Here is a 14,033-nt window from a genome sequence, read left to right as displayed (position 1 = left end):
TATCATTATCATCATCACCATTGTTATCGTTATCATTATCATCATCATCATCATCATCACCATCGTTATCGTTATCGTTATCGTTATCATCATCATCATTATCATTATCATTATCATTACCATCACCACCCACCACCAACCACCCACCACCACCACCACCACCTACCACCCACCACCACCCACCATCATCATCATTATTATTATGATATATACAATTTTTTTCTACCTGATTACTGGCACGGGGGAGACGGTCAGCGAAAATGCGTATGGAAATATATACACAAACACACAGGTTGCACCTTATTGCAATCATTGTCCCATGATAATGTCCCATGTCTTAAGACTACATTAATTATGCACAGAATTCAAGAAAAGGTGTAATTAGTACATGAGTGTCCTTTTGTCCAGTGTTGTATGACCCCCCCCCTCAAAAAAAAAAAAAAAAAAAAAATATATATATGATAATAGTAATAGTAATAATACAAAAGAGTAAATTGGTATTGGATGTTTGCATTCATTTTCGGAAACATTTTTTTTTTATTACGCGTTAGTTGAAACGTTTTTGGTATCCCCCCTCCCCCCCACCGTGGAATTTTCTCTCTCCATCAAGACAAGCGTGTCAATTTCTGTCCCAAAACCTCAAAATAGTCAATATTTTTGATCGAATAGAAAAGTAAATGGTTTTTGAAGTATCGCTACTTTTCGAATGCAGGTCTTCTATTTTTATGGTTGCATGAATGAATCGGTGATAGTATGTAGTTTAATGGTAGTAATTCAGGTCATGAATGAGCGGTACCATGTTTTACTGTGTGTGTGTGTGTGCGTGTGTGTGTGTGTGTGTGTGTGTGTGTGTGTGTGTGTGTGTGTGTGTGTGTGTGTGTGTGTGTGTGTGTGTGTATGTATGTATGTGTGTGTGTGTTGTACCGTTTTTTAATTGTTTATTTTTTGTGATTTTTTCATATTTGATGCTTGTTTTAACATGCAATTTAACAGAGCGCATGTTGTTATTGCTTCCTCCTCGGAATTGCAAAGTCAACTCCTCTGTGCAACATGCAATATTGCGTCACAGCGATTGTTGAAATAACTTTACTTGATCACTCTCATCATTATGGTGTGTAATTGCTTGTGATAAAACTGTGCTATTATTTGTGTGGCAATTATGCTAATTATTCTTTTGGTAGTTATCTTTTGTTATTTGTTTATTGTTCATTTTATATATTTGATTAATTCGTCCCTTCGGCAGGACTCGAGGTTCAACCCAGACATCGATGGCATGACCGGGTACAAGACCCGCTCGATGCTGTGCATGCCCATCAAGGACAGCGCCGGAGAGGTCATCGGAGTGGCGCAGGTCAGAAGCATTCCCTTCCCGGGCTCACTTTGCCTCTCTCGCTCGCTCTCTCTCTTTCGTACTCTTTCTTCCTCTTTCTTTTTTCTTCTTTCTTTTTCTTTTTTCTTTTTTTTCTTTCCTTTTTTTTTTTTTCTTTTTCTTTCTTTCTCTCTTTCTCTCTCTCTCTCTCTCTCTCTCTCTCTCTTTCTCTTTCTTTCTCTTTCTTTCTTTCTTTCTTTCTTTCTTTCTCTTTCTTTCTCTCTTTCTCTCTCCCTCTTTCTCTTTCTCTCTCTCTCGCTCTTTCTCTCTTGCTTTCTCCTTCTCTCTCTCTCTCCCTCCCTCCTTCCCTCCCTCCCTCCCTCCCTTCCTCCCTTCCTCCCCTCCCTCCCTCCCCTCCCTTAATCCCTCCCTCCCTCACGTCCTCCCACCCTCCCTCTCTCCTTCCCTCCCTCCCTCCCTCCCTCCCTCCCTCCCTCCCTCCCTCCCTCCCTCTCACCCTTTCCTACAAACACAGTATACGATGACTCGTGCCCTTCACCCTGCTGACCTTTCCTTCGCGCCCGCAGGTGATCAACAAGCACCAGGGTCCGTGCTTCACCGTCACGGACGAGAAGGTGTTCGAGTCTTACCTCCAGTTCTGCGGGATCGGCCTCCGGAACGCCCAGCTGTACGAGCGCTCCCAGCTGGACGTCAAGAGGAATCAGGTCTGTCTTCGGCTTGCTTCGTTGCATTTTTTTTTTTTTTGGGGGGGGGGGGGTCATGTTTGGATTCTTGGTTGGGTTTTGTTGATTTTTTTTTTTTTTTGTTTTTTTTTGTATGTATGTGTATATTTTTTTTTTCTTTCTCTCTCATTTTCAGTCCTTCTGTTTTATCGGTATATATGAAGTTATACATTTGTTTAGATATAAGATGATGGAGAAGTTCTTGTGTGATTGATTCTTAATCGTTTCCAAGTGGTTAGAAATGTGTCCCCTTCATGTTATTATTTGAGGAACAGATTATATAGCGAAGAATACCTGTAGCATGTTTTAAATTAGAAAATAACTGTGATTTGCTGTCTAATATTTTTTTTCTTCATCTCTTGTGCTCCTCTCTCATATCTTTCTTTTTCCTCATCTCTTGCGCTCTCATGTTCTGGACATTATTAGTGATGGATTACTTTACGCTATTGCAAATCCTCTTCTCCGCACAGGTGATGCTGGACCTCGCGCGGATCATCTTTGAGGAGCAGAGTACAATAGAGCAGATGGTCTACCGCATCATGACGCACACGCAGAGCTTACTGCAGTGCGAGCGCGTGCAGGTGAGTGCCACCATTATGTTGCTTCTTCGATTGAGCTTATGAATCATTTGGCCGATCTTCTGTGGCGCCGCACATGGATCTTTGTTATCGTAGCTGAGATACTTGTTAGTAGGAAGGTTATCTCTTTTTTTTTAACTTAGGTTTGATTTGAAGTTAAGATTGTTTTAAGTCTTAACTTAGAGAAAAAACGATATGGAATAAATGGTATAACGTATTATGATGCAAACGTGCACACACACACACACACACACACACACACACACACACACACACACACACACACACACACACACACACACACACACACACACACACACACACACACACACACACACACACACACACACACACACATTTGCAGACATACATACATACATACATACTTACCACTATATATTTAAATGTACCCATGACTCTATCTTATTAACCAATGCCGCCATGTTCCTTCCTTTCTTCCACACGACAGATCCTTTTGGTGCACGAGGCATCTCAGGGAACCTTTTCACGAGTGTTTGACTTGGAGGTGAAGGATCTGCAGGGAAAGGACGCCGAGACCCGCACGAGCCCCTTTGAGTCGCGCTTCCCCATCAACATCGGCATCACAGGACACGTTGCCACCACAGGGGAGGTATGGAGCTGGAGAATCATGTGGCCACACTAAACGGGCTTTGAGTTTGAACGACTTGCTTCCTTTGGTTTTAAGGAATTTGTGAAGTAGAAAATGTCTATAGAATTTTAGGGACTTGCCTTTGATTTCAAGATGAGTGAAAAGGATTTTTTAGTAGATGTTCCTTGCTCATTGTGTGTTTTGCAATATTTTTCGTTTTATTATCTGTTCAGGTGGCATTTACAAAAAAAAAGAAAAAAAGAACACTCAAACTCTATGAATATGCAATGCACATCAGCTGTTCTACACTAACCTTTTCTTTCCCCCGTTATTCCCCAACAGACAGTGTGCATACCAGATGCCTATCAGGACTCCAGGTTTGACCAGTCAGTCGATGAGCACACCAACTTCCGGCACCGCTCCATCCTGTGCATGCCCATCAGAAACACAGCGGGCAAAATCGTGGGCGTGGTTCAGCTGATCAACAAGTTTGACAGCCTTCCCTTCACCGTCAACGATGAGAACTTCCTGGAGGCCTTTGCGATCTTCTGCGGGATGGGCATTCACAACACTCGAATGTAAGGGCTGGTTTCCTGATGATTTGCGCCTCTCTCTCTCTCTCTCTCTCTCTCTCTCTCTCTCTCTCTCTCTCTCTCTCTCTCTCTCTCTCTCTCTCTCTCTCTCTCTCTCTCTCTCTCTCTCTCTCTCTCTCTCCTCTCTCTCTCTCCTCTCTCTCTCTCTCTCTCTCTCTCTTCTCTCTCTCCTCCTCTTTTCATCTCTCTCTCTCTCTCTCTCTCTTCCTCTCTCTCTCTCCCTCTCTCTCTCTCTCCTCCTCTCTCTCTCCTCTCTCACTCTCCTCTCTCTCTCTCTCTCTCTCTCTCCCTCTTCCTCTCTCATCCTCTCTTCTCTCTCTCTCTCTCTCTCTCTCTCTCTCTCTCTCTCTCTCTCTCTCTCTCTCTCTCTCTCTCTCTCTCCCGCGCCCTCCCACACCCACTCTCTCTCTCTCTCTCTCTCTCTCTCTCTCTCTCTCTCTCTCTCTCTCTCTCTCTCTCTCTCTCTCTCTCTCTCTCTCTCTCTCTCTCTCTCTCTTTATAGGAATAGTCGTGTGTCTGTCCCGATTCTACACTCTTTTACATTACTTGCCGTTGTCTGAAATTTAAAGTTTGCGTAGCGCTGACCTTTCCTCTCTCCTGCAGGTATGAAAAGGCCGTGATAGCGATGGCCAAGCAGAAGGTTACACTTGAAGTACTTAGCTACCACGCTGCAGCACCCAGAGAAGATGCACTAAAACTAATGGTAAATGAGATTTCCAACAGTGTTATTCCCATCATTGAAAGTTTTTTTTTATCTTATATTTGATTAGAATGCAAGCATGAAATTAATCGTTTTGTTACTCATTATTTTTTCTGTCCTTTTCACAGAAACTAAAGATTCCCTCAGCTCAAGCCTTCAGATTATACGACTTCAAGTTTGACGACTTTAGCCTAGATGATGATGGAAGTCTGAAGGTTAGTTAGTGTTTAATTGAGGACAAGACTTTAGAAGACTTCTGGATTTGTCTCTCATCAAGTCTTTCATGTTCTTGTTGCTCCATTTTTCTTTGGACTGAATATATGGTATCATGAATCCGAAAGAGGAGTGATGTGTATCAAGGGTGATTGGTGTCTTCCAGGCCTGCCTTCGGATGTTCCTCGACTTGGACCTCATAGGAAGGTTCCACATAGAGTATGAAGTCTTGTGTCGTTGGTTGCTAAGCGTCAAGAAGAACTATCGCAACGTGACATATCACAACTGGCGGCATGCATTTAATGTTGCACAGATGATGTTTGCCATCATTACAGTAAGGATTTTGATGGCTTTGTACTTTGCCATTCTTTTTCTTATTTCTCCATTCATTTTCTCTTGCCCTTTTTTCCTCCTCTTCTCTGCCTCCTTTCCCTTCCCTTTCCTCTCCTCTCTCTCCTACCCCCTCCCCCTCCACCTCCCCCTCTCCCTCCACTCTCTCTCTCCCTCCACTCTCTCTCTCCCTTCCCCTCTCCCTCTCCCTCTCCCTCTCCCACTTCCTCTTCTCCTCCCTCTCCCTTTCTCTTCCCCTCTCCTTCCCATCTATTTTTTTTTTTTTTAACATTATATTTCATGCAAACAAAATCAGCTATTTGTCTTGCATGTCAATGTCTGAATCAAGAATGAAGTATGAGAAAGAAAAGTCACGATGGCCACGTCCCTTTCAGACTACCCAATGGTGGAAGGTCCTGGGTGAACTCGAGTGCCTGGCTCTCCTTGTTGCCTGTTTGTGCCACGACCTTGACCATCGGGGCACAAACAATTCATTCCAGATCAAGTAAGTCACATAGAGGGATTTAAATGTATTGGTGAAAGAAAGAGTAACAAGAATTTGAATTGGAGTCTTTGAATTCAGTAAGAGGAAGTGGAGTGTTGGAACTTTTGGGGGCTGTGATGTTGATATGTTGAAAGCTTGAAGTGTATGGAGGATGTGAACTGATTAATTTTATGTGCATGTGTGTGTGCGTGTGTGACTGTGGTTTATTCAATGGTACAATTCAGTGTTACAATACATGAGCATCTAGAAGGACAAAAATACAATATAGGTTTACATAATCTATATACATGATAGTGTATATGTAGTGTACCTCATGGATCTATCTATGTTGCTAATTTCTCATACCCCCCCTCCCCTCTGTCTCTCATCTCCACAGAGCCTCATCACCTCTAGCGCAGTTGTACACAACCTCCACCATGGAGCACCACCACTTCGACCAGAGTGTCATGATCCTAAACTCGGCGGGCAACCAGATCCTCAGCAACTGCACCCCGGATGAATATTCTCGGGTCATCAGCGTGCTGGAGGATGCTATTCTGGCAACGGACTTGGCTGTGTACTTTAGGTGAGTGGGAACGTGGGATGGTATGTGAAGGATGGGCGTCTCAGGGAGGTGCTCAAAAAAATATAATCCTTTGTTTTGCGGGTTGTAGGAAGGTGCCTTGGAGTTGAGATTAAAGAAGAGGTGTAGTGCATGGAAATCATCCTGTTCTTTTTGTTTGTAAATTGGATTTATTTATTGGAGGACAATTTTTATCAGATATAAACTTTATCAATAAAAGATCCGGCCCTGTTATAAATATATGCCAGGAAACTGTTTCTTCTTCTTCCTCCTCCTCTCTCTCTCCCCTCCTCCTCTTCTTTCTTCTACTTCTCCCCCTCCTCCTCCACCTGCTCCTTCTTCTTCTTCTCCTCCTCCTCCTCCTCCTCCTCCTCCTCCTCCTCCTCCTCCTCCTCCTCCTCCTCCTCCTCCTCCTCCCCCACCTCCTCTTCCTCCTCCTACCCCTCCCCTCCCCTCCCTCTCCAACCTCCCCCTTCCCCTCCTCCTCCTACCCCTACTCCTCCTCCTACCTCCTCCTACCCCTCCTCCTACATCCTACCATATTTCGATTAATCATTTCCAGAATACCCTTCATAACCTTTTCTTTCTCCTCCATATTCTTCAGGAAAAGGGGCGACTTCTTCAACATGATAACCGACAGCCAGTACGACTTCGCCAAGGAGGAGAGTCGCGAGCAGCTGCGTGGGATGATGATGACCATCTGCGACATTGCGGCCATAACCAAGCCCTGGCCCATCCAGAAGAAGGTGAGAGTCCTTGAGGTCCTGAATTGAACGTCATTGAGGATACTGGTACTGCTAGATACTGGTGCCACTTGGTTTTATTGTTGTTGGTCTGTATTTTGTGTTAGGTTTTGGCTTTGTGGATTTTTTTTTCATTTGATGGATTTTATCTTTTCCTTTTTTTTATCTTTTCTTTTTTTCCAGGTTGCAGAACTTGTGGCTGGAGAATTTTTTGAGCAGGGAGACATAGAGAAAGAAGAATTGAAAATAACTCCAATTGTAAGTACTGCTTTCTCTCTATCTCTTCTTATCTCTCTCTCTCTCTCTCTCTCTCTCTCTCTCTCTCTCTCTCTCTCCCCCCCCCTCTCTCTTCTATCCCCCATCCCTCCCCCTCCCCTCTACCACTCCCTCTCTCTCTCTCGGTCTCTCTCTCGTCTCTACTCTCTCATCTGTCTCCCTCTCTCTCTCTCTCCTCTCTCCTCTCTCTCTCCTCTCTCCTTCTCTCTCTCTCCTATTCTCTCTCTTACTCTTTTCTTCTCTCTCTCTCTCTTCCTCTCTCCTCCCCCCTTCTTCCCCACTTCCTCCTTCCTTTCCACTACTACTATAATTACCTATATAATATTATATACTATACTATCATGTCTTCATTATTCTATATAACTACTAAATTATTTTATACTTTATTTATATATAATCTTCTTGAAAAAATGATGAAATTACAGTATTAGATAAGGACTGGGATAAGGAAAGAATTATAATCTGACCCTTTGTCCCCCTCCGCAGGACATGATGAATCGGGAGAAAAAGGACAAACTACCAATCATGCAAGTTGGATTTATTGACTCCATTGAATGACAAGTGTATGGATGGTGCGGTAATTCTTTGCTGGGACCATTTTCTCCCTCTTTTCGCCCATTCCGAACCATTTGATTAGTGCACCCCCCCTTTCGTATTGAGTGGGACCATTGCCAATCCCATGAACTGAATCTGATTTATATTATGGGACATTTACCAAAAAAGGGGCTGGGGGGGGGGGTGGTCCTGGGAGGCATATCTTGCTTACTCTAGTTCATTTTGTATTTGTATAGATTGATTTTTTTTTTGTTTTTTTTGCAGGCATTTGCAAAACTCAGCGACGAATTAAAACCCTTGCTCGATGGAGTACAAGATAACAGACAAAACTGGCAGAGATTGGCTGATGACGTGACCCAGAAGGAAACCACAGCAAACAATAATAACAATAACAACAACAATAATAACAGTGGTGCAAGCACAAACGCGGAAAACAACACGACCTCGGAATGATCGACCGGTTGCAAGTCCCCCCCCCTTGATTGATAGAACACAGAACCCAACCGTCAGTCGTTCGAGTTATATATCAGAGAGAACTGATAGCGATGATGGAGAACAAGTGAGAAAATCTTTGGAACACTTTTGCTCGATATGGAAATGAGTCTCATGTTCAGAACTATAAGAGGTACGTACACGTGCAGTGAAATATGACGTACTTTGGTGAACGTGCAGTGGGGTCCCTTTGAATGTGTCTTGACAGTGGAATTGAACACGTATGAACAATGTAGATTTTCCTCAGTGCAAAATAGAAGTGTTCATGATCTTTAATTGTGGTTAACATATTGATCTGCATTATATTTTAATCAGGAAATTATGTGTTCTGACTTTCATATTCAGTTTATCAGAATCATCAGCTAGGACAGGACTTGAATTACATGTCATTACTTAAGGCATTGGACTTATTTACCAAGAGAAACACAAGGGTCATTGAACGTTAATGGCCTTACAGCGAAAGGCATTGAAGAGTCTTAACCGTTTCTGTCATAGTTTTATCTAATACTGTTAATATTATTATTATTATCATCATTGTTATTATCTTTATTCTTATGGTTGTTTTAATATTTTTGTTATTATTATTATTATTGTTGTTATCTCTGTTGGTGAGCGTGTATGGATTATTTACTTCATGAGAATTATTATTGAGATTATCAATTTCTTCATTATTATTATTATTATTATTATTATTATTTTAGCCTGTGTGGAATTATTATCATTGTCATTATTTTTATTATTCCTGTCATCATTCTTATTATCGTAGAATTCAAGACGGAGACCATAAATGTGTTATAATCATGGAAAATATTAATGTAATGTAATGATATATATATATACTATTTTTCTCTCTGGATTTATACTGGTAAAATAAAAGTGGGTGTATCTTACTGTGTATTAGTTGTATGGTGTAATGTAGAAATATTTAATGTTAAGAAACTGTGTTTTTTTTATATTAGAAGAAACACAATTACAGTGTGAATTTAAGAGCAGTCTCTAATATAAAGATATTCAGGTACAAGATATTATAGTTTGATACGCGGTGAATCCACACTGCGAAGAGGTCATATCAGCACGGCATAGTATCTGCGTAGCGTTTTCTAGGCACAAGCGTTCAGTACGTGTATATTACGTTATTGTGAATAACAGTGACTGGGACTACGATGTGATGGGAAGTGGGTGCCTATTTGTCGGGTTGCAGAATACGTTGCAGATTCATACTCTTAAAGAAAAAAAAAACTTCCTCGATATGTTTTTTTTTTTTTTTTTTTTTCTGTACTTACTATTTATTTATTTACGAGTTTCATTTCCATGTTGTGTTCTTCAAGTGTATCAAAATGTCAAGTTAAACTTTTAAGGTATTGTTCATATATATATATTATTATTTTCCCCCCATGTCTAAGACTATTAGCTTTATCTTCATACACTCCCAATGTTAGACGGTAGTGAGTTAGTATGAGTATCTGTGTTTATAGTGACTGGCAATTAATTTTTCAGTCTAATTGAGGCATCAGGAGAACCAGATTAGAGAAGCATAGAGTACACTTGATTAACTTTATAAGGGAAATATAAGTGTGCCTTTGTTTTACTATTAATATTTTCAGCATATCTGATAAAGTCAAGAGTGCATGGTATAACTCCTCTGTTTCATATTCAGTTAACGCATAACCACTCAAAGAACTCTTGCTACGAACAACAAAACATGTAATCATACATATGCACACTCATCGACATGCAGAACTGCTGAAACAAACAAACACAACAACAACACACAATATACACACACACACACACACACACACACACACACACACACACACACACACACACACACACACACACACACACACACACACACACACACACACACATATATATATATATATATATATATATATATATATATATATATATATATATATATATATTTATATATTCTCTCACTCTCACTCTCACTCTCTTATTCTCACTGTCTCACTCACATGCACACAAACACGAACAAACAAAAAACACACAAACTCATATTCACACTCACACACACACATATGCATACACTCACTCACATGCACAGAAAAAAAATATGTGAAAATTATATATATATATATATATATATATATATTAAAACATTTATTTATTTATACACCTACATATACACACACTTGCTTGTCAACTGAGTACAAATTTTTAAAGCTATGGGAAGCTCTTTGAAGGAAGCTGTATTTCTTATCATGCCAGACGTGGCTTATATAGTGTGAAGAAAAATCCTTAGAGTAAAAGTGCACAATGTCCTTTAAAAAGGAAACCAGTAATGCACAAAAAGTAACTGATGGCATTCTCTGTGCACAAAATTTAGACATTCACACAGAAGTATTTTCATACTCTTTTATACATACATATACACAAATGCATGCCTTTAGTGATGATTACACAGTGTTCATTCAGGCAATTTTTCCCCCCCTTCTCATACACCAACACTTTGAAGTATTTGTATGTTTCTATGTATAAAGTGGAGTTGATTCATGTGTATTAAGCCTAGTCATTAATCTGTAATATGTATTCAAGGTGGACTCATATGGCCACAGACTTCTGTTTTGATTGAGCTTTGGGAATTCTCAAACATTCACTTTGTGCATTAGTGTACAATAAATACAAGAAGTGCTGTAGAGTAGTCTCTCTCTTTCTAAATGCGGCCGCAAATCGGACGAATTGGCTCGGATTTGATTCCTTGATTCATAAGTCAGATAGATAGATAGATAGTACCACAGCTGCAGAAAGCTTGATTGTTCTGAGATTCTTAAGAAGTCTGACCCTGACTTGCCTATAGGTCTCTTCATCCATGTGTATATTCTGAGGTAGAAGAAGAGAACACGATTGAGTATTGGCATAACGTAAGGAGGATTTTTTTTTTCTTTTTTCTTTTAGTCATTTTCCATTTGAAGTAGATTTGCAAAGGTGGTTATATCAACTATATTTTTTTTTTCAGACTATGAAAATCGGTGTTGCTTTGAGCACACATATTCGGAAGTTCAGGTACAGAGATAGGTTTAGGATGCGGAGTGGTGGTCTAGTGAGGCCACAGCAGAAGAGGTTGGACACAATAGAAATTTTCTTCTTATGTAGAAGGAAATGTATTTTAAGATTTCCTCTCCTCTTTATTCTTATTTCAGTTTCTTTTCAGTGTTCTTGTCTCTCTCACTTCTCTCTCTCTGTCACACTGCATCATTCATTTTATTTCAAGGTTATAGTAAATGTACTAATGATGTGTAAAGTTTTGTTTATATAAAATTCTGTTTAAAGGAAGTTATGGTTTTCTTGAGTATATCCTTGACAAAAGCTTTTGCATAAGGCCATTGATATTAACATTGATCACTACCAACATAATTTATGGTTGCCTTTTGATATGTTTTATATCTCATTATTTGAGAACGAGGAACAATAACTCGGTTGATCAAGATTTCTGGTGTCGAGTAGATGCCAGACAAAATACTGGAGAGGCTGAGTGCACATATAAAAAAAAAAAAAAAAAAAAAAAAAAAATTAGAAGTGTAGTCCTCGCAGTATATGATGGCTGAAGATACAGCGCAGTACTCTCCAAGTTCCAACCAGGCTACTTGGACTGGCCTGGAATCAAAGACCTTTCAGGATGCAGCCCATGGCAAGGGGAAACTCCAGCAGAAACACACCTCTTATGAACCATTCAAGGCATTGCTATAAATAATGGTTCGCAGCTGTAATATGGCTTTATAGATGAAAGCATATTGCATTCTATTCCTTACAATAACTTTATTAGACATGGATATGTAGTTAAAAATGGCATGTGTATGTGTGTGTGAATGCCTGTGTATGTAGATGTGTTGGCCTTCAATGATATGTGTATTTGGGTAAGTGTGCTAGTATGTATACTGCATGATTATCTGTCAGATATACTTGAAAGTTACACAGTACACCCATCGTCAGTCAGTATAAGTATGGAAAATCATGTTACCTATTATGTACCACCTGTAGTGTATATGTACTGACTTATTTAATTCATACATTTGTCTTTGCCTCTGAAACCAGATCAAATCACATCATCACATGACCTGAAGTGACTCTGAGTGGCTAAAAAATAGCCGTCACTTTAGCGGGCAAGATGTGTACCATTCATTTATTCAAGAAATCTGCTGCTCATAATGGTTGATAAGCTCTTAATGCTCTTAAATTGATGATGCAGAAGGCTCTGATCCTAAGGGAACGGTTGAGTGACACCTGTCGCAATTCCATGAAATGGACCAATCAAACATCAAAGGATCATGGGAATTTTAAAGTTACTGTATCAGTAAGGAAATTGTTTATATATATATATATATATATATATATATATATATATATATATATATATATATATATATATATATATATATATATATATATATATAAACATACATATAAAGATATAAGAAAAAACATATATGTAGATATATAAGCAATCTAAATTAGCCTCTGCAACAATCTTCCTGACCTTTTGAGTTGTCTTTAAACCACAAAACATTTTAAAACAGTCAAACAGAGAAAAAGCATATCTAACTCCTATTAACATTCTTTATATGGCCTATGCCTTTCTTCTGGAATGGAGCTATAAATTAATAATAGATAATAAAATCAAACAATAGAAATCACTTTTATCATGGCGACAAAAACAGCGGCAATGAAATGTCTTTGACGTGTTACTGACTTTTACATCCCGCACGATGGCATCACGTTGCTGCTTCAAGCCACCACGGTTCAAATGATCAGAGGATGCCTGAGAAGAAAAGAAAAACAAGGAAAAGGAAAAAAAGGATAGAGGTTGGGGGACAGTGAGAAAAAGAAAGAAAGAAAGAAAGAAAGAGAGAGGGAAGGAGGGAGGGGGAGAGAGGGAAGGAGGGAGGGAGAGAGAGGGAAGGAGGGAGGGAGGGGGAGAGAGGGAAGGAGGGAGGGAGGGGGAGAGAGGGAAGGAGGGAGGGAGGGGGAGAGAGGGAAGGAGGGAGGGAGGGGGAGAGAGGGAAGGAGGGAGGGAGAGGGAGAGAGGGATCGAGAGAGGGAGGGGGAGAGAGGGATTGAGAGAGAGAGAGAGAGAGAGAGAGAGAGTAAATAAGTATAAGAGAAGGAAAAGAGAGAGTAAAAAGGGGGAGGAATAGAAAGGAAAGAAAAGGCATAGGTAGAAGGGTGTATGAAAAAAAAAGAAGAAAAAAAAAAAGAGAGGATATATTTAGGAAGAAGAGTAAAAGAAGAAAAGGAAGAGGAGAGACTGGTATACACACAAAAATGTCACTTGATCCATAAATCTTGGAAAAAAAAAATTATGGCATAAAACCATATCCTTCATCTCATTCCACAGAAGTGTGAACATATTGGGCTGATACTCATCTAATTTTTTTTTGCTGAGGGTGATCCTTTTACCTGCAATTGCAAGGCCTTTCAAATTTTTTGAGTTTTCACCCGCATGTGCCAGTCTCATTCTAGGGATAAATTGCCTGTATTCTACAGACCTAAAATACAATAATTTTTTATCCATCAATCTTTTTTTTTTGTTATCTTAAAGTGATAGTGATAAACCTAAACCCCTTCTTTCTCCCACAGACATCTCCAGGGATCCTTTCTAGACACAGATGAAGCATTTGTGAAATAGGACATGTGAAATACGTACATTCCTCATATTTTTGTTTTAGGGGGAATCAATATTGCAAATCAAGTATACAAGATAAAATTATGTATGCTGTGTATTTACCTCTCAGTGTATTGGTACTGTATGTATAGTATCAGTATTTTGTTTAGTGCACTGGGATTAACATAAACTGCAAGA

The 14,033-nt window shown here is 39.8% G+C and overlaps 1 protein-coding gene across 2 annotated transcripts in view; it reads left to right on the top strand.

The window, feature by feature from the left end:
* Nucleotides 1-7,734, top strand: part of LOC122257401 (dual 3',5'-cyclic-AMP and -GMP phosphodiesterase 11) — a 30,756-nt gene extending 23,022 nt beyond the window's left edge. For both annotated transcript variants that reach the window (XM_086552002.1, XM_086552003.1), the window contains 13 exons: nt 1,244-1,351; nt 1,897-2,034; nt 2,523-2,633; nt 3,100-3,261; nt 3,583-3,818; nt 4,437-4,536; nt 4,662-4,748; nt 4,913-5,080; nt 5,472-5,581; nt 5,958-6,146; nt 6,748-6,889; nt 7,070-7,144; nt 7,649-7,734. In XM_086552002.1, the coding sequence (XP_086408128.1) occupies nt 1,244-1,351; nt 1,897-2,034; nt 2,523-2,633; nt 3,100-3,261; nt 3,583-3,818; nt 4,437-4,536; nt 4,662-4,748; nt 4,913-5,080; nt 5,472-5,581; nt 5,958-6,146; nt 6,748-6,889; nt 7,070-7,144; nt 7,649-7,720 (1,698 nt within the window). In that variant the 3' untranslated portion in view covers nt 7,721-7,734. The remainder of the gene's footprint in view (nt 1-1,243; nt 1,352-1,896; nt 2,035-2,522; nt 2,634-3,099; nt 3,262-3,582; nt 3,819-4,436; nt 4,537-4,661; nt 4,749-4,912; nt 5,081-5,471; nt 5,582-5,957; nt 6,147-6,747; nt 6,890-7,069; nt 7,145-7,648) is intronic.
* Nucleotides 7,735-14,033: the final 6,299 nt, after the last annotated feature.

The sequence above is a fragment of the Penaeus japonicus genome, unplaced genomic scaffold (genome assembly GCF_977035675.1).
Source record: "Penaeus japonicus unplaced genomic scaffold, GWHDUDI00000001_assembly GWHDUDI00000026, whole genome shotgun sequence".
In the NCBI taxonomy this organism is placed as follows: Eukaryota; Metazoa; Arthropoda; class Malacostraca; order Decapoda; family Penaeidae; genus Penaeus; species Penaeus japonicus.
The sequence above is the reverse complement of the archived record's forward strand: the minus strand, read 5'-3'. Positions and strand labels throughout refer to the sequence as shown.